Genomic DNA, 20,040 nt, shown 5'->3' on the forward strand with positions numbered 1-20,040 from the left:
TGCAAAAAAATCTAACCCGAAAAAAATATTTGTGGTAATTTATAAACGACATGATGTGTTGTGTGTAGAGACACTGAAAGAAATGAATATAAACGGACTAGCCAACAAAATAAAAGAAACCGTAACAACAACGGTTAAGAAAATGTGCTCAAAGTTGAGAATAGCCTAAACCTCTAAATTACAACTCTTAATACAATACAGTCAAACCCGCTTATTAGAATACCGGTTATAGGAATATTCCGCTATAAGGAATAAAAATTTGAGGTCCCGAAACGTTACCACTAGCCTATAATGATCGGTTATTAGAATATCTCGGTTATAGGAATACTTTTCCTTGGCACGAAGGCTATTCCAATAAGTGGGTTCGACTGTATAATTTTAAACTATTTCAAGAAAGTCGAGACAGAGCAGACTGAAATTCAAACAGTTTAAAAGGCTTAAATAAGAACATGAAAAACGAAATTTAGCCTACTAAAATAAAAAAATGTCAATATGTAAATTCGTACAGGTTAAAACAAATTTTATATCAAAGTTTAGGTGGGTACAAAAGATATTTTCAAGAAAGTATCCAAATCATACAAGGGGATCATTGTTTAAATAATTAAAAAGGGGTAATTTTTGCAAAAAAATTACTTTTTTAACTGCTGAGGTCACTCAATTACTAATGAAGGTCTACAGGATTGTTTTCTGTCAAGTTGAAGGGTAAATTTTTAACATAAGTCTTACTAAATTAAATTTGACCCTCTATTTATTTAAATAATTATACATAAAACTTTAAAAACAAACTTGCAAAAAATTATTTTTAGCGTTTTAAATAAGCACTATAAAATATCTTATTTTACAGATTAAGTTGCGCTATGTTACCAGTATTAAGCAAAAAAAATTTATCGAAAATATTTAACAGTTTTTGAGGTATTGAATTTGTTTTTTAAATGTTACTATATTTTCAATGGCAAAAACGCGGTTGTTGCCAAAGAAATATTCACCTGCTTAAGATCTCAATATTTTTATTTTTATGTATTTTTTCGATAAATGTATTGATAAATTCAAATGTCAGTTAAACTCCCCCCTAAAATGACATTTTAAAATTATTCAAATTTGTTTATAATTTGTTTTTTTAATAACGTCGCGGGGATTAAGTATTTTGAAATGCGGTTTTGATCATTGGGTTTCTGGGATTTTTTTTACTAATTAACAAAATTTTTTTGTCGTTTTTTCTTCTTCTTTTTCTTCTTGGAGTTATATTACTACGGGCCCTTTTAGGGTTAATTTTATTAAGAATGTCGAATCTCTGAGTTGTAGATTCTAGACCTAAAAATATTAAGAATTAACTAAAATCTTTTAAATAAAATGTGGCTACTTACTGAGTTACAGGGTGTTTTATTTAAAAATTTAAAAATTATTGTTACCAAGTACTTTAAAACTATTTGAGGTATCCTTATCATACTTGGCAGAAAGTGTGGCTATTATACGCCCTATTAAATTGTGATTAATAAACGTTTCTAGCTAGTGCCAGATACGTACGACAGGGGATAGTGAATGATTGACCCTTCCCAAATTCTACGCCACTGAGTGAATTACTGTTGTAGCGAAATTTTTCGATTATCCAATACTTTGTATGTAAATAACTTTATTAGTATTGATAAAGTCATCAGTTTGAGAGATATTGGAAGTTTAAAATGAATGAATGAATGAATCAAAATAACTTATGCCGTTTCATTTTTAACGTCCAATATCTCGAAAACTAATGACTTAATCATTACCAGTAAAGAGTATATTATTTACATAGGAAGTATTGGAGAATCGAAAAATTTCGCTAAAATAGTAATTCCCTCAGTGGCGTAGAATTTGGGAAGGGTCAACCATTAACTGGCCCCTGCCGTACGCCTCTGGTGGTAGCTAGAAACTTTTATTTATCACAATTTAGTAGACTGTATAGTACCCACACTTTCTGTAAAGTATGATAAGGATACATCAAATAGTTTGAAAGTACTTGGTGAAAATAATTTTTAAATTTTTAAATAAAACACCCTGTAACTCAGTAAGTAGCCACATTTTATTTCAGTGATTTTAGACCAATCTTTATATTTTTAGGTTTAGAATCTACAACTTAGAGATTCGACATTCTTAATGAAACTTAACCCAAAAAGGGCCCGTAGTAATACAATGCCAAGAAAAAAAAAGAAGAGGAAAAAACACAAAAAAAATTGTTAATTAGTGAAAAATTCCCAGGAACCCAATTATTGAAACGGCATTTTAAAATATTTAATCACCGCGACGTTATTAAAACAACAAATTATAAACAAATTTGAATTATTTTCAAATGCAAATTTAGGGGGCAGTTTAATTGAAATTTAAATTTATCAATACATTTATCGAAAACATACACAAAAATAAAAATAATAAGATTTAATACAGGTGTATATTTCTTTGGCAACAACCGCGTTTTTGCAATTGAAAAAATAGTAACATTTAATAAACAAATTCAATATCTCAAAAAATATTAAATATTTTTCGACCAATTTTCTTTTTGCTTAATACTGATAACATAGCACTTATTCTGTAAAATAAGATATCTTATAGTGCTTATTTAAAACGCTAAAAATAATTTTTTGCAAATTTGTTTTTAAAGATTTATGTATAATTATTTAAGTAAATAGGGGGTTAAATTTAATTTAGTAAGACTTATGTGAAAGATTGACCCTTCAACATTACAGAAAATAATCCTATAGACCTTCATTAGTAACTGAATGACCTCAGCAGTTAAAAAAGTAATTTTTTTGCAAAAATGACCCCTTTTTAATTATTTAAACAATGATCCCCTTGTATGATTTGGATACTTTCTTGAAAATATTTTTTGTACCCACCTAAACTTTGATATAAAATTTGTTTCAACCTGTACGAATTTACATTTTGATTTACATGTAGTGTAATTTTATTTTACTAGACTAATTAGGAAAAATCATGGGCACTATAATAACAATCTAATAAATGGTTCAATATAAACTGCAACATGAAAGTACCGAAAGCAAAAAACTCATGGTTCTCTATACAGTGAGGCCGTTTGAGTTGGAATAAATTCATTTTCTCAAAAATAGGCGACTTTTGAGATAAATCCCGAATCAAGTCGATTTTTATTTTTAAATTATAGTATGGTATAACTAGACCCAAACCCAGACATCCAAAGTGAAAGTTATCCTCCAACACCAAATTGTTCTATATAGTCCACATAATGTTCAGAAAAAAGTCACACCATTTTGAGCGTCGGGTTTGGAGGGAGAGGGGGGTGAAATCGGTAAATTCGTAGTTTTTTACTTTTTTCGTAAATATTTCTAAAACTTTTCGATTTAGCATAAACAACCTTCTATACAAAAATGTTCTACATCAAATTTGAAATAAAAAAGTCTCTATGCATAATCCTTCTAACGTGAACCACAAACCATACATACTCATAGACGGTTCACGGCCATGTTAATCTTTCGGATCGAATTAACGCCATCTCTTGATTGGAATGGGAACTAAATTGACAAATTTTAGTTACGTGGGAATTTCAAATTATAAATTTTTCGGGATTTTTGATGAAATTTCGCAGGAAATTAAAACAACAGAAAGACAATTCAATGTTTTATTCAATATTTTACTGAAAACTTCAAATATTCCAATTTGTTTTCAAAATGCTAAAGCTAAACACTATCTGCCATGTGTCACGTGAAAGCACTGATGTGTAATATTGAGTTCAATGAAAATTTTTGAAAGAATCTTGTAGGATGATTGTTTAGATACATATTACCTTATAATCTTTTATACACTTCCAAAAAAATATATAGGCCCGAAATGTTGATGACACACTTGTCAAATAAACTGTTTCAGGATCTATTTATATTGTTTTTTTAAACGTGGAAAAACACAACACGGGATGATCAATGTAAACTAAAAATTCTACTCATAAAAACAGAGAGGAGGTTAATAAAATTGATTAAAATTGTGAAAAAATCTAATTAAAAACGTAACACTACTATAATAAAATAATTAAGCCACAAACTGTAAAATAAAAAGTAAATAACAAATTAATTTAATTGTCAACTGTCAGTTGTTAAATATGACAAGAGAATTGACTGACAGCGACATCTCTGGATTGGAATGGTAACTAATTTGCTGTCTTGACCTTGACAATTCACGTGAAACGTCTATGAGTATGTGTGGTTTGTGACATGAACGGTTTCAAAGTTACTGAGGTAGTATAGTATAATTGGTCCAAAAAAAGGTCTAACCTAAACATCCAAAGTAGAAGTTTTCCTCCAACGCCAAATTGTTCTATATGGTCCACATATTGTTCAGTAAAAAGTTACATCCTTTTGAGCGTCCGGTTTGGGGGGGGGGGGGAGATGGGGAAGAAGTCGGTAAATTAGTAGTTTTTTTACGTTTTTCGTCAATATTTCTAAAACCATGCTTTAGCGTAAATAGTGTTCTATACAAAAATGTTCTACATAAAATTTAAAACAAAAAAGGTCGTGTACATAACTGTTATAAAATCAACAGTTCCAGAGTTACGGAGGGTGAAAAGTGGAGGTTTTCGATACTTTTTTGGGCAATTTCAGTGGCCGATGGTATATTAGTGATAAGCCCTTGAAAAAACGTGACCCTCACCACCCAAAATCATCATCAATTGCCCAAAAAAATATAAAAAGTATCGAAAACCTCCACTTTTCACCCTCCGTAACTCTGGAGCCGTTGATTTTATAACAATTACGTATAGGACCTTTTTTGTTTTAAATTTTATGTAGAACATTTTTGTATAGAACATTGTTTACGCTAAAGTGTAGTTTTAGAAATATTGACGAAAAACTTAAAAAAAAACTACTAATTTACCGACTTCTCCCCCATCTCCCCCCCAAACCGGATGCTCAAAATGGTGTAATTTTTTACTGAACCATATGTGGACCATATAGAACAATTTGGTGTAGGAGGAAAACTTTTATTTTGGATGTCTGGATTAGGCCTTTTTTTGAACCAATTATACTATACTACCTCCGTAACTTTGGAACCGTTCATTTTAGAAGGATTATGCGTAGGACCTTTTTTATTTCAAATTTAATGTAGAACATTTTTGTATAAAAGGTTGTTCATGCTAAACCGCACAGTTTTAGAAATATTGTCGAAAAACCTAAAAAACTACGAATTTACAGATTTCTCCCCCCTCTCCCTCCCCCCAACCCGACTCTCAAAATGGTGTGACTTTTTTCTAAACATTATGTGGACCATATAGAACAATTTGGTGTTGGAGGATAACTTTCACTTTGGATATCTGGGTTATGCCATCTTTTGGATCAATTCTATCATACTATTATAATATTTTGGAATATATATCATACTTATTGTGACCAACTAGCCCGAAAAATCCGGGACATGGCCCGAATTACCGTCGGCCAGTCGTCTCCCGGCGTCCCGGACAAAGCTTCCGGGTCATCCGAATTTTCAACGATTTGGTAAAATTCTATTTTGAAATTTTGAATACGTTATTCTTTTAAGAATTCACATCAACTTCAATTGGTGGGACACAGAAAAGTCGACAGTTTCTAGAATGTAATACTAATTTTTTTTCTTCTACGGTACTACAGGCCAAATTGAGCCTTGGCCTCCTTTAGTTTTTGCCTCCACCCTTGTTTGTCTGTGGCTGCTCTTCTCCATACACGGACTCATAAAAGTGCTTGTGCGTCGCTGTTTACTGTGTCTTTCCAGCACTTTCTTGGCTTTCCAACCGGTCATTTTCTCAGCATTCTTGCGTTCAGTGCTCTTTGTAATACTAGTACCACATCAAAAATTTCCTTTTTTGAGAATGATTTCTGGATTGGGAGTCAAAACGTCAAAAACTAAGAAAAATGTATTTATCATTACAAACAATTGTCACTTAATCCCAACAAAAATATTGTCAACATAAAACTGTTAAACAGTCAATGAAATGATGATATTAAAGTTCTATATTTAAAAAAAATGCCCGATTTTCATTGAAAAGTCCCGGATTTCAGGTATTGTTTTCAGCTTTGTCCCGAGTTTGACTGAATTTGAGTTGGTCAAACTAATCATACTAGTGGCCTCATTCAGCTGGGCGTGATGACATAATCGATGATTTTTTTTAAATGAGAATAGGGATCGTGTGATAGCTCATTCGAAACGTTATTCAATACTCTATTCACTAATATAAACATTAACATAATTGTTTATACAGGGTGCACAAAAAATTTTTTTGAATTAAATTAATTGGGACAAAAAGAAGAATGTACATAATTTATTTAATTCGAAATACAGTTTACTGTTGTCCTAAAACAGGAAAAAAATGTTTATTTGATAAATATATATTGTTTTTCGCATAAATTCAATATTAAAGCTGCCACCCACCTGCCTCTTAGCAGTTTGAACATTTAATTTTAGCGAAAAGCAATGTTTATTTTTCAAATTAACATTTTTTCTGTTTTCTGACAGTAGGAAAATGTATTTTGCATTAAATAAATTACATACATTATTTTTTTGTCTCAATTAATTTAATTCAAAAAAAAATTTTTGGGCACCCTGCATAAATAATTATATTATTATTTATATTAGTGAATAGAGAATTGAATAACCTTTCGGATGTGCTATCACTTAAAATCCATCACTATCATTTAGTGATGTCGTGATGCCCAGATGGATGGCGTCGCTAGTATGATATATACACGAAAAAATTATAATTTAAAAATAAAAACAAACCTGTTTCGGGATTTATCTCCAGAGTCGCCCATTCTCGAGAAAATAAATGTATTCCAACTCAAACGTCCTCAGTGTATTAATAATATAGGCATGCAAAGTCCGCAGATAGTGTGCTACTTTTTTTTATAAACAAAATGGCGCCACCAAATCGGGTTTATTTTTCAATTATTGCTCTATAACTCCAAATATTTAAACTTTACATCAAATAACCTCAAATAAAAATTCACCATAATTAAATTCTGCATAGAGACATGTTTTTCCGATTTACTTCGACGAAAATTTTCCTCGAAAAATGCGGATTTTTCCAACAAAATCTTTAATGTTCAACTAAAATTTTCGGTAAGTAATTATTTATTAATAATTAAATAACTTGGTGGCATAAGGCCCTTTAATATAGATTATATTTCCAGAAGTCGACGGAAATTTAATGAAGAGTTTAGCAACATTTAAATTGTTAATTAACAATTTACGGTCGCTATAACAAACCATAATAATTATGATACATATGAAAAACTATGATTTTTATGTAAACAATCACTATACCTATGTAATGTATTTTACAGAATTGAAATTAGACTATTTAAGCGGCCTCAGGAATATTTTAAAATTATAATCAATTTTTTGGCTTATAAACAAATGGAGTATCTCGGCAACTGTTAAATTAAATTAAATTATAAAAACGGTATTGGAAAGAATGCGACAGGACGCTTCCTTTAAAAGAAAAAACGTTTAATTAGGGTTGTGTGGTTCCTGAGATACAACCAGTCAAAGTTGACCGGCATGTACGGTGAAGATATAAACAATCGGATGGTGATTTTCATCACCTTTTTATTTCGGTCCCCTTTCTCCACACACATTTTTATATATTTAATGTCCGACTGGTCTATTATTTGACAAATAATGACATTATTTAGAAGTCTATTAAGTACGATATAACTCCCAAGGGCGTGTTATTGAAAAATAACGCCCTAGGGCCTATTAAATTTAAATGAGTTAAATACTGTCAAGTTGACAAATAAAACTCTAAGTAAAACTATGGTTACCACAATTACGTTACAACTATTTCTGGTAAATGTACTTAGTTGAAAACTAATTAATTCAAAATTCATTGAAATTTTTTGCATATAAAGGATAATTTAGTCGGACATTAAACGTTGAAGGCACCACGGGTATTATAATAATAACGCTTTCGGTCAACGTATATACATTGGGCCGAAGGCCCTAGGTATATTATACACCATTGACCTCAAGCGTTATGATCCTTATAATAGCCTTGGTACCTTAATAACTATAAAAGCTCATAAATAATAATAAAAACTATCGGTATTACGAGTGAAAAATACCAAAAATACCAAAATTCCAATCAAAAATTAGGTTGGAGAAAATGGAATTTTAAAGTTCAAAATCGGTGTACGAAAAAAAAAAAATGCATTTTCTCGGCTTCCCGTTAAGCAATTTTCTTAATTTTTGTTTGTTCCCAAGTAACTCAAGTAGAGCCACCTAACTAACGTATTAGTGAATGTCAAAGTTGGTTTTGTTTTGTTATAATAAATTAATATATTTGTAAGAAAATAAAACTACATATTTTTCCAGTTGTAGACTTTTTTTAGAAAAACTTACCACAAGTGTATTTTTAAAGTCCAAAATACAAATATTCTCATTTGAAAGCTGTATATTAATTTAAACAATGTTTATTTAAACAAATTAAAAATTTTTGTTGTAGTAAATAAATTAATTAATTTGACACAATTAATTTATTTCAGCAAATTTGACATTTAATAATACGTTAGTTAGGTGGCTCTACTTGAGTTACTTGGAAACAAAACCAAAATGAAGAAAATTGCTCGATGGGAAGCCGAGAAAATGCATTGTTTAACGTTTACAGATTTTGAACTTTGAGATTCCATTTTCTCCAACCTAATTTTTGATTGTAATATTGGTATTTTTAGTATTTTTCACTCATAATACCGATAGTTTTTATTATTATAATATATGTTATTGAGTCTTTTAAAGATATGAAAATTTGTGTGGAGAAAGAGGACCGAAATAAAAAGGTGATGGTTGGAAAATTACCATTAGATTGCTTATATCTTCGGCGTAGATGCCGGTCAACTTTGACCGGTTGTATCTCAGGAATCACTCAACCCAATTAAACGTTTTTATATTTATATAATGTAATTTAATTTTATAGTTGCCAAGATATTCTATTTGTTTATAAGCCAAAAAATTGTTTATAATTTCAAAATATTCGTGAGGCCGCTTAAATAGTAAAATTTCAATTCTGTAAAGTACATTAGATAGGTATAGTACCTTTTTATATAAAAATCATAGTTATTCCTATTTAAAGCGACCGTAAAATGTTAGTTAACAATTTAATTGTTGCTAAACTGTTTATTAAATTTTTATCGGCTGCTGGTAATATAATCTATACGAAAAGGGTTTTTATGTCGTCGAGTTATATAATTATTGATAAATAATTACTTACTTAAATTTTAGTTGAAAATTAAAGATTTTGTTGGAAAAACCCTCATTTTTCGAGGAAATTTTTCGGCGAAATAAATTGGAAAAAACATGTATCTATGAAGTATTTAATTATGGTGAATTTTTGGGCAGTGCCTATCTCGGCCCAATAAATAGGTAGATCTTTTAAAAATGTCCCAAGTCGGCGCAAAGATTAAAACTGCCTGAAATAAAATATACCAGCTCAGCTCATGGGATATTAATTGTTACTATCAAATAATTTTATATCTCAATGAAAAAAAAATACATTTATAGAATAACTTTATTAAATAGATATGTTATACAATAACATATTCAAGTTCTTGCATTTTAACATACTCAAGACTTGTCTTTCTAATAGGTTTTCTGATTCTGGATCATGATTATGATTATTGTTTATACTAGTTGTAATTCGATTCTTATTTTTTCTAATTGTGTTGATGAAATCTTTGCAATTATCCTCTACACATCTCCACTTTGTTTCACCTGAAGCTAATTTTCGTATTTGTTTGTTAAATTTATAATGTTTACACACTAATTAATAACAATTTTCCTCTTTTACTAAACATTTCACTTATACTGGGCTTTAAAGATGTCAATATACTCTATTTTGTCTTGATACTGAACTAGTAGTTAATTGAAAGATAAATTGCCCAAGTAGCAATTTTTCGACGCATTGGTTGTCAGTACAAACAAATGCACTGTCTACAACGTTGCCCGAGAGCATTTTCAGTTGTTTCGGCCAACGTCCCCTACCCCGACTGACATTACGATGTTAGAACCTGTAGTTATACCACAGTTATACGGGCAACTAATTTATTACCATTGTGACAACTACATACCACAGTTCAGTTTTTTCAACAATCGCAACGACTTAAAAATGTTATAATGCTAAACTAATTTACGCCCTGGCCGACTCTGTAGTTGAGTTGAGTAGTTGTCTGTCACGTCACGACCCTGTGTTGTTCTAGAGGTGTGACACGTTTGCAGCAACTTCCAGAGGAGGAAAAGAATTTACTTTATAACCTTATTTTTTTCTTATTATTATATATTTTATTTTGATGGAAATTTTCGATTTATTTAACAACCTGTCTATTTGTTTTTTTTAATAGCTGGTTTCCATTCCATTGTTTTATCAGTAGATTTGAGATTTGATAACCTTAATCTTTGTATCTGCCATCTGCTTTGGTAGACATGGTTGCCAGGTCAGTTTTTACTCTTTCAGTAGTTTTGTTATCACAAAATCAGTAGATTCTTTTTAGGCCATGTAAATACAGTAATACAGTGATATGCACATCCGTCCTAAATGTCCCAAGAGGAATTCCACAAAATTGGAAACCTATTTATTCCAAACCACCAACTGGTAATTACCATTTTTTAGCTAAAATCTACTAAATCAAAAACTAAAATATACTTAAGGATTTTTGGGATATATTTGGGATTTTTTATAATAAAAACAACAGCTAACTTAAGAGGATAGGCGCAAAATGTCGTCTGTTAAAATGTTCAATGTATTTTAAAAGTTTTCATTTTTTGCGAATCCTTAGAAAACTAATCAGTATTTTTAAAAAACTTTAACGCACAAAGAAAGATTACGTCATTACCGAGGACCGAAAGTCCCTGAAAACTTCTATAATGTTTATTTTAATACGTTACAGGGGTGAAAAAGAAAAAATTTAGTGTGACTTTTAATTCCAAATATCTCGTTCAAAAGAAACGTTTTGGTTTTTCTAAATAATGCAGTCTTTCATTCTGCGTGTAAATTTTTCAAAAATACTTATTATAGTTTCCTCATTATTCGAAAAAAATGGATCAAATTCTGTTGAAATATACCAAAAATCTACTAAAAAATATTGCCTACTAGAATTTTTTAAAAAATATCAAAAATCTACCAAAAACGTAGAAATCTACTAAATGTGGCAACGCTGTTAATGAGAATGATACACTTTTGACACTGGTCACATGACCTCTGTCACCCAATAAGAGGGTGCGTTCTAAAATGGTTTTGATAGTCGGCGCAGCCGGGTTTGGTTGGCGATTGGACTTCTAAGTTGTCTTATCCGTCTAAGGTTGGTAATAAGGTATTTTTTTAGTAATATTGGTAATATTGTTTAATGCTCCATTCTGGTTTTACTTGAGATTTTTGGGATGTAAAGAAAATGAAAACACAGAATATAAATAATGCAGGCATTTTCTGATACCTTTAAAAGCACCATCAATACATTAAATTTATACAGAACATCTTTAACATAAATTTTGACTTTTATATTAAAATTTGATTTTTTAAATTTGCACATTTTTTATCAAAAATTTCATAAAAAAAGGAGCGCGTCTGTTTTTTAAAGGTGAAATATCCATATTTGACGGAATCTGAGATGCGTTTATAAATTTCACATCAGGTAATACGTCCTTTATGTATTTATATAAATTTAAATACCCAATACGATGACAAAACAGTTTACTTTTTGGTTTTCGCATTCACCATACAGGTGTTAAAAATACATATAGGTAAAAAAACATAACTAGTCTGACTCCTTGAGCAACCATTGCACGCGCAGGTGCTTTTTATAGTCGCTTCAGTTGTCTTATGCAACGCTTACGAAACGATGTTGCTTAAACAGGAGGTTGTCTAGGAAACGTCAAGACAACTCAAAAATCGTCCACCAAATCAGTGCAGAATAGGGTCGTCTTCTAGTCAATAACAACGTTGTAAGAAAACGTTGCCACGCGGTAGACAACGTTGTCGCGTCGACAAATTGCTACTTGGGTGATTCCTCAACTAGGTGTCGAGCGAGTAGCATCGGTCTGTATTTTGTCGTGCTGTGTAAAACATAGTGAAAAAACAATGCCATTAGTGTACCTTCATTATTGTTTTTGACTACATAAGCAGTGGCGTAGCAGATACCCAAACAGCCAATATGTCTTAAACATCTAACCAGGTTTTATCCTATGTATCAGTAGCGAAATCGATTCCACGGCCAACATTTCCAACCAAGAGAAACTGTTTCTAAATTTTTCAAAGAACCCAAAATTTCTGTACAATATTGAAGGAAGGGATATTCAGGGTAGAATGTTTTTCTATGTTAATAAGAAATTTTTCCTAATCTATAATCCCAAGATAAAATTATTATTATACCTACTAATACCTACCTGTTAATCTTCGAGCCGACCTGGGGGTTTTTTAAAATGTACTTGGGGTATCATAAAGGATTTAAGGGTTATAGTGACCGAGATGGGAATACCCGAATTTTTATTTGGGTGTTTTTGGTGTAAAGTTACAATTTTTGGAGTTATAGAGCAATATTAAAAAAAATCATGATTTGGTAGCGCCATTTTGTTTATAAATAACGTAGCACACGACTTTGTATACCTATATTATTAATATATGTAGAATTATAAGACTCGATGCCAGCACTAAAATTGCTGGTAAATAACTTTTTCTTGTATTTTGCTAACTTGCCCAGAGTATAGGGTAGATTTTGAAGAAAAGGGTCAACCGAGCTTAAATCCAAATTTTCATTAAAATCGGTGTTGACTCTCAAAATTTCACGGTTTTACAGTTTTTTTACCGCTGATGAATGGTCTAATAGAAAAACTCTACACCAAATTACACTCGGTAAAATCACAACTGCAAACCAACGTACTAAAGCAATTACAATTAATACGGCCCAGAACAAGTATCGGAAATAACCGACTCTGAAATAAGAATTACCCTAAACTAACTAAAAAATGATTAAATCTCCAAAGAGGGGATTCAGGGAAGGAAAGGTTCCACAGAAATGGTAAAATTCGGAAGCAATTCTACTATTCAAAAAAAGAGATAAAGCGAGATAATTGACCAATATCATTACTATCAAAAATGTATAAATTACGACCCATATCATAACCAACCGCCTAACGAATAAGATCAACTAGCCTATTAGTCCAAGTAATGAAGCTTAAAATAGGACAAAACCTCGTAATTTTTACAGAATGGATCAATTTGCTTGAACATTTGAGAATAAGTAGTGGATAGTCCAAGGATCAAAATCTATATCATGCCGAAGGGCGATTTTACCATAGGGGTGGCTGCCACCCCATCTCGTGGGTGGAAATTTTTATTATGTTTTTATTGCAAAAGTTGGTAAAAACGTTTATTCTAAGCAAAAAACGTTGTATACATTTTTTTGATAAAATTGATAGTTTTCGATTTATTCGCTATCGAAAGTGTTAGTTTTATATCGAAAAATCAATGTTTTTAATAGGTTTTCTGCTAATAACTCCAAAAGTTTTCGTTTTGTCAAAACAACTTTACCTAACAGAAATGTACCTTTTGAAAGAATAAACAAAACCGTTTTTCAAATTTTCTTTAAGACCCATAGTAATCGAGCTATTCTTTATTATATGCTGGCTCTTTTTCATCAAATGCTAAATATTGTAGTTTCAAAGTCAAAAGACGGGAAAACTATGCATTTTTCGAGGACAGCTTGTTTAAACTAATTTAAAATACTTAATAATGTATATCTCCAGAAATAAAAAAAAGTCTCTAGCTCAAACATTAAGTGATTTATAATGAAAAGAATGTCAGTCCCAATTCTTTTCAGCGAAAAAGTAATCGCAAGCTACCCCTAATCACCACCCTAATTAAAATTAGTCATTGACCTTATTTGGTCTTTTTTTGTTAAGTATTATTAATAGGTTCTAGAAGTTTGACCGGCTTATAGTGATTAGTTTAAAATAAATAGAGTTAAAAGCGAATAACGAATTTTTGTAGTTTGGAAAAAAATGACGTTTCCTTAAGAATAACAAGATTAGCATCAGAGATACGAAAAAATGTTTAAAAATGAAATTGTAGCTTATTTATTTAATTCCCGAGAACCTGGTTTGCAAAACTTTTTTTAACGGCAAAAACTGAGTGACCTATTGACAATTAAAACTTGCAATAACATGCAAAAACCACCTTTACCAACCCTTTCAAAGTCACCCTCTTTTTCCGACTGAGGATTTTAAAAAGATTTAATATTAATAGGCTTATAGATCTTGTAGAAACCTACAAACTTTTTTTAACAAGTTTTCTAAGATAAAAAATAAAAAGTTACGGTTACAAAATCAATATATTTTTATGAAAAAAAAGGAGAAATCCAATTTGAAGCATAATAATGTAAGTTAGCGGTGTTTTTAGTTATTGGCCTTATTGATTCCTATTTATTCATGTATTATTGATAGATTCTAGAAGTTTGACTGGCTTATAATGATTAGTTTAAAAAAAACTGTAGTCAAAAGAGAATAACGAATTTTTTTAGTTTGGTAAAAATGCCATTTTCTTCAGAATAGAGAGATTAGCAGCAGAGATACGAAAAAATGTTTCAATATAAAATTGTAGGTTATTTTATTCCCAAGAAATTGGTTTAAAAAAAGGTTTCTAAGGCAAAAATTAAGTGAATCATAAATGAGTATATCGAAAAACATTGATTTTTTCTATAACTATTAATTTTATCAAAAAAATGTATAAAACATTTTTTGCTTAGAATGAATGTGGTTATCAACTTTTGTGGTCAAAATATAATAAAAAATGTCCACCCCTGTGATGGGGTGGCAACCACTCCCATGTTAAAAGTACCTTTCGGAATCATATAGATTTTGATTCTTGGACTATCCACTACTTATTCTCAAATTTTCAAGCAAATCGATGTATTCTGTAAAAATTGCGAGGTGAAAAGCTTTAATTCCTGGCCTATAAAGCAGGCTAGATTGAACTAGATTCAGAAAACATTTTAGTATCAAATTTCACTGACACACCGTAATAATACTGATAGAAAAATGTACCGATTATAGCGTTCCAATCCATATGACGTTTGTGTATTTTCAAAAAGCATTCGACTCCATAGAATTATCGGCTATTCTAGAGTCTTTAGAAAACCCACGTATGTATTCAAGATACACTCACGTAATTAAAAACAGGTATAAAAATGCAACCATGCAAATAATAAAGCTCTGTCGGGCCTTCGATTTATTAGACCAACCAATTTCCATATTCATTGTTAATTCTTCGTTGGTAACTCTTGTGGTCCATTGAGTTTTGAGTAGACGACTTACAAAATCTCATGAACCTGACTACTCACTTGGTAATGTCAGTCTACGAACAAAGCGGTGGAATCCGATATGACTGAAAACCCTGTCGCGGAATTTTGTATGAAATTAAAATAGTCAAATGATTTAAAGATTTTTTTTCCGGTTATGCGTATTTTTAAGGTTCATGAGGTTTTGCACCAACATTGTTCGTTGGTATATGCACATTTATTTCAAATGACTATTATTTTCTCTATAAAAACTATAACATGAAAGTATAGCAATTGGTATCACTAAACTAGAAGCTAAAGCAACCATGTTGATCTACGTGAGATTATATTTGACTGCTATTAATTTCGTATATCTGCTCCTTTTACCTTTTTCTACTCTACCGCTTCCTCTCACTACTCAATAACAATGGAAATACGAATTACCTGTGCCGCAGGAAGTTCTACAACCCTCAAAACTGTTTCTGGTTTGGAAGCATCTATTTGATATACCTTTGAAGACCCAAACACAGCCAACCATATATTTCCATCGGCATCCAATGTCATACCATCGCATAGATATTCTTGATTTGTAATTGTAAAGATAGTTTTCATATTCGCTGAAGCAAAAAATTATTTAAATATTTTTTAATTAATACGCCATCTAATTTATGCGCCAACGTCATGAAACATCGAGCATTTCAGATAAGCGCTACCCACCGAATTCAAAAATCGTGGTGGACATTTTAAAGTTACCTAAATATTATATTTGATACATAATGAAATCGAAAGGCCTTTCAAATGAATAAAAAAATGATATCACTCAAACTTTGTTTTATTTAAATTTAAAGAAAGGCAACGGCTAATTAACGGCTTTATATGCTATATTATATTTATCTTCTTCTGATGATACCATCTTTTATTAAAAACTGGCAACCATCTCAGCGAAGTAATCTATATCTTGTACAGACCCGTGTTGAGCTGCCCCCCCCCCACTTACAAAAATCAAAAAACAAATAGCCCTGATTTATGAGCTATTTATGAGCTCTCATATTCCGCAAACTAAAAATTTTGAGCTCGTTCCACTGAGCAGGAATTTGATACTTTAGTGGGGGGGGGGGGGGGGGGAGGGCTGAGTTAAAAATAAGAATAATGAATCGGTTTTTGCGGCAGAATTACGAGCTATTTATGAGCTCTTGAAATTATATAGTTTCGATTTTTGAGCTCATCCCCTTCACCCCCAAACAACCCTTTAATTGATTTAACTTACGAGAAAAATGCTGAGAAAACTTAAAATATATCGTATTGCGGATATAATTCCTATAGCGTATATACTCTAAGAATAAACTATTAAATCACGTGTATTTCGATTATTGAGCTACAACCCCTTCGCAAGAAAACCACCCTATCTTCCCGGCTTAAGAGAAAGTTGTACTTGAAATGCATTAAATTAATTATTTGGCGACTACATATCATTTAATAATTTATAAGGTTTCAAATTACGCGCATTCATATCAGTAAATTGCAATTTATTTTGTATAGTGTAGTCACTGAAAGTAAAAATCAACGATTACCTTCAATTTCGGTGAACCTTCATCGATTTTTACGAAAATTGGTCAGTGGTTAGAGGATACCTCAAGAAACAAAGGGGACATGGTACCACCTTGCGCCTTTACCCTGAGGGTGGATACCACCCCTTCTCGGGGGTGAAAATTATTGTATAAAAAATAACTGCACAAATCTATAAAAGAACAAATTATAAGCAAAATTTATTATATAAAGTTATTAAAATAAGTCAATACTTTTTAAGTTATTAAAGATCAAAAAGTTTAATTATTCGTGAAAAAAATGCATGCTTTGAAGCGGTTTTTCGTAAATCACTGAAAAACTGTAAGTTTTTACAAAAAAGTTAATAGTAGTTTTATTCGTATAGCTTATATTCTAAGAATAAACTCTTAAATCACGCGCCTTTCGATTATTGAGCTACAACCCCTTCGCAAAAAACCATCCCATATTCCCGGCTTAAGAGAGAGTTGTACTTAAAATAATTTAAATTAATTATTTGGCGACCATATATCGTTTAATAATTTATGAGCTCGCTAAATATACGCATGTCAATTATTGAATTGCCATTTTCTTTCTATAGTGCAGTCACTGAAGATAAAAATCAACTATGACCTTCGATTTCGGTAAATCTCCATTCATTTTCACGAAAATTGGTGAGCGGATTTTGATGCTATTAACTTTTTCTAGAGCTCATTTTTGATAGGTATTTCTAAGTACTTTGACAAGTATTTAGTACCTAACGCCCGGTTTCCGAAAGGATGATCATCTCAAAAAGTATGTGATCGACGATTAACAATAGATTAAATGCGTCAGAAACGTCAACCAAACTAGTTTTAACAACAGTCGATCACCTGACAAAAGATTAATCGTTAGTTAACAGCCGATCATGAGTGTTTTGAGTCTCCGAAAGGTCGATTAACCAGTTTCGCTTGTCAAACGCCGGTAAAAATGGACTGTTACCTAATCTGCGACTATCCGTCGATTAACGGGCTGTTAAGAGTTTTTTTTTTTAGTTTTTTAATTACTGTAGTTAACAAATACCGGGAAAAAAATTGTCAAATATTACATATATAAATGATATAAATCATATTATTCAATAAAAATAAGATTTTTTTATGGAAGAAATAATTTAAAATATTTATTTTACTTACAGAACATGGATATCTCGGACATTTTTTATTTTTTTAATATAAGTTATATTTTTTTCTTTTAAAAATGTAAGATAACAAGGATGCTAGACTCATAGAGCTATTTTTGAGAGGCCAGAGCTCTAAAAAGCAGAACATAATGATTATAGCGATGTAAATAAGATGGAAAACTTGTGAGAAATTATAGCAACTAGCTTTGAAGACAATAAAACAGCCGGTAAATAAATTAAAAATAAATATAAAAAGTAAATATATAGACCAAAAATAAAAATACGATTATAAAATATTATAGATGATAAATAAACTGTTTTATATCTCCAACGCTCGTCACATTACCTAGCCTCATTTTTCAAAATGCTCTCGTTCAATTCTTGCTCCAAACGTAAGAGAGAATGCACCTTTAGAATCTAAAGATACAAGTTTGGATTTAGAGGTTAATATAATTGAAATTTTGAAGGATAACAGCCAATTGTGACAGTATCGCTACCAAGTCGTATGTCAGATCATCGATTACATGATCTATGATCATGCAATTTTACAATAATTGGCGTTTGAGAAACCCATCACAGGTTAACAGTTGATCAAATCTGACAGCCGATTAGATGATCGGAGATTTGAATAACGTTTCGGAAACCGGCTGTTAGTGTTATAAAATGCATCTCTTTCTCGTTATTTAAGCTTGAATCCTTAGATTTGGAGAGTCACATAAAAAAATATACATTTAATTACCAATAACTAACTTTAAATTAACATTAAAGGGTTTTCAAGTAAGCAATTTATTATATTTTTTATTAGCTTTAATTTTAGTGATAAACACTTTTTTGTAAAAACTTACAGTTTTTGAGTTATTTATGAAAAATCGCTTTAAAGCATGCATTTTCTTTCACAAAAATTAAAATATTTGATCTTTAATAACTCAAAAAGTCTTGATTTATTTTAATCACATTATATAACAAATTTTGCTTACAATTTGTCCCTCTCTCGATTTGTGGGGTTATTTTTAATAAAGTAATTTTCACCCCCGAGAAGGGGTGACATATACCCCAGGTTAAAACCTCAAATTGTTATTGTTAATTCGTGAAAATTAATGGAGATTTACCGAAATCGAAGGTCATAGTTGATTTTTTACCTTCAGTGACTGCACTATAGAAAGAAAATGGCAATTCAATAATTGAGATGCGTATATTTTGCAAGCTCATAAATTATTAAACGATATGTATTCGCCAAATAATTAATTTAAATTATTTTAAGTAAAACTCTCTCTTAAGCCGGGAATATGGGGTGGTTTTCTTGCGAAGGGGTTGTAGCTCTATAATCGAAAGGCGCATGATTTAAGAGTTTATTCTTAGAATATAAGCTATACGAATTAAACTACTATTAACTTTATTGTAAAAATTTACAGTTTTTCAGTGATTTACGAAAAATCGCTACATAACATGCATTTTTTTCACGAATAATTAAAATCTTTAATCTTTAATAACTTAAAAAGTATTGACTTATTTTATTAACTGTATATAATAAATTTTACTTTTAATTTGTTCTTTTATTGATTTGTGGAGTTATTTTTTATAAAATAATTTTCACCCCCGAGAAGGGGCGGTATGCACCCTCAGGGTAAAGGCGCAAGGTAGTATTATGTCACCTTTGTTTCTTGATGTATCCTCTAACCACTGACCAATTTTCGTAAAAATCGATAAAGGTTCACCGAAATTGAAGGTAATCGTTGATTTTTACTTTCAGTGACTGCACTATACAAAATAAATTGCAATTTACTGATCTAAATGCGCGTAATTTGGAAGCTTATAAATTATTCAATGATATGTTGTCGCCAAATAATTAGTTTAATGCATTTTAAGTACAACTTTCTCTTAAGCCGGGAAGATAGGGTGGTTTTCTTGCGAAGGGGTTGTAGCTCAATAATCGAAATGCACGTGATTTAACAGTTTATTCTTAGAGTATATAAGCTATAGGAATTATATCCGCAATACGATATATTTTAAGTTATCTCAGCATTTTTCTCTTAAGTTAATTCAATTAAAGGGTTGTTT

The 20,040-nt window shown here is 30.8% G+C and overlaps 2 protein-coding genes across 3 annotated transcripts in view; one reads left to right on the forward strand and one right to left on the reverse strand.

Annotated features, from left to right (window-relative positions):
• LOC126881494 (uncharacterized) overlaps positions 1–20,040 on the forward strand; it is a 76,959-nt gene that overhangs the window by 41,653 nt on the left and 15,266 nt on the right. The window lies entirely within an intron of this gene.
• LOC114330337 (regucalcin-like) overlaps positions 1–20,040 on the reverse strand; it is a 144,534-nt gene that overhangs the window by 709 nt on the left and 123,785 nt on the right. For both annotated transcript variants that reach the window (XM_050645787.1, XM_028279658.2), the window contains exon 4: positions 15,726–15,898. In XM_050645787.1, the coding sequence (XP_050501744.1) occupies positions 15,726–15,898 (173 nt within the window). The remainder of the gene's footprint in view (positions 1–15,725; positions 15,899–20,040) is intronic.

The sequence above is a fragment of the Diabrotica virgifera genome, chromosome 3, assembly GCF_917563875.1.
Source record: "Diabrotica virgifera virgifera chromosome 3, PGI_DIABVI_V3a".
Taxonomy (NCBI): Eukaryota; Metazoa; Arthropoda; class Insecta; order Coleoptera; family Chrysomelidae; genus Diabrotica; species Diabrotica virgifera.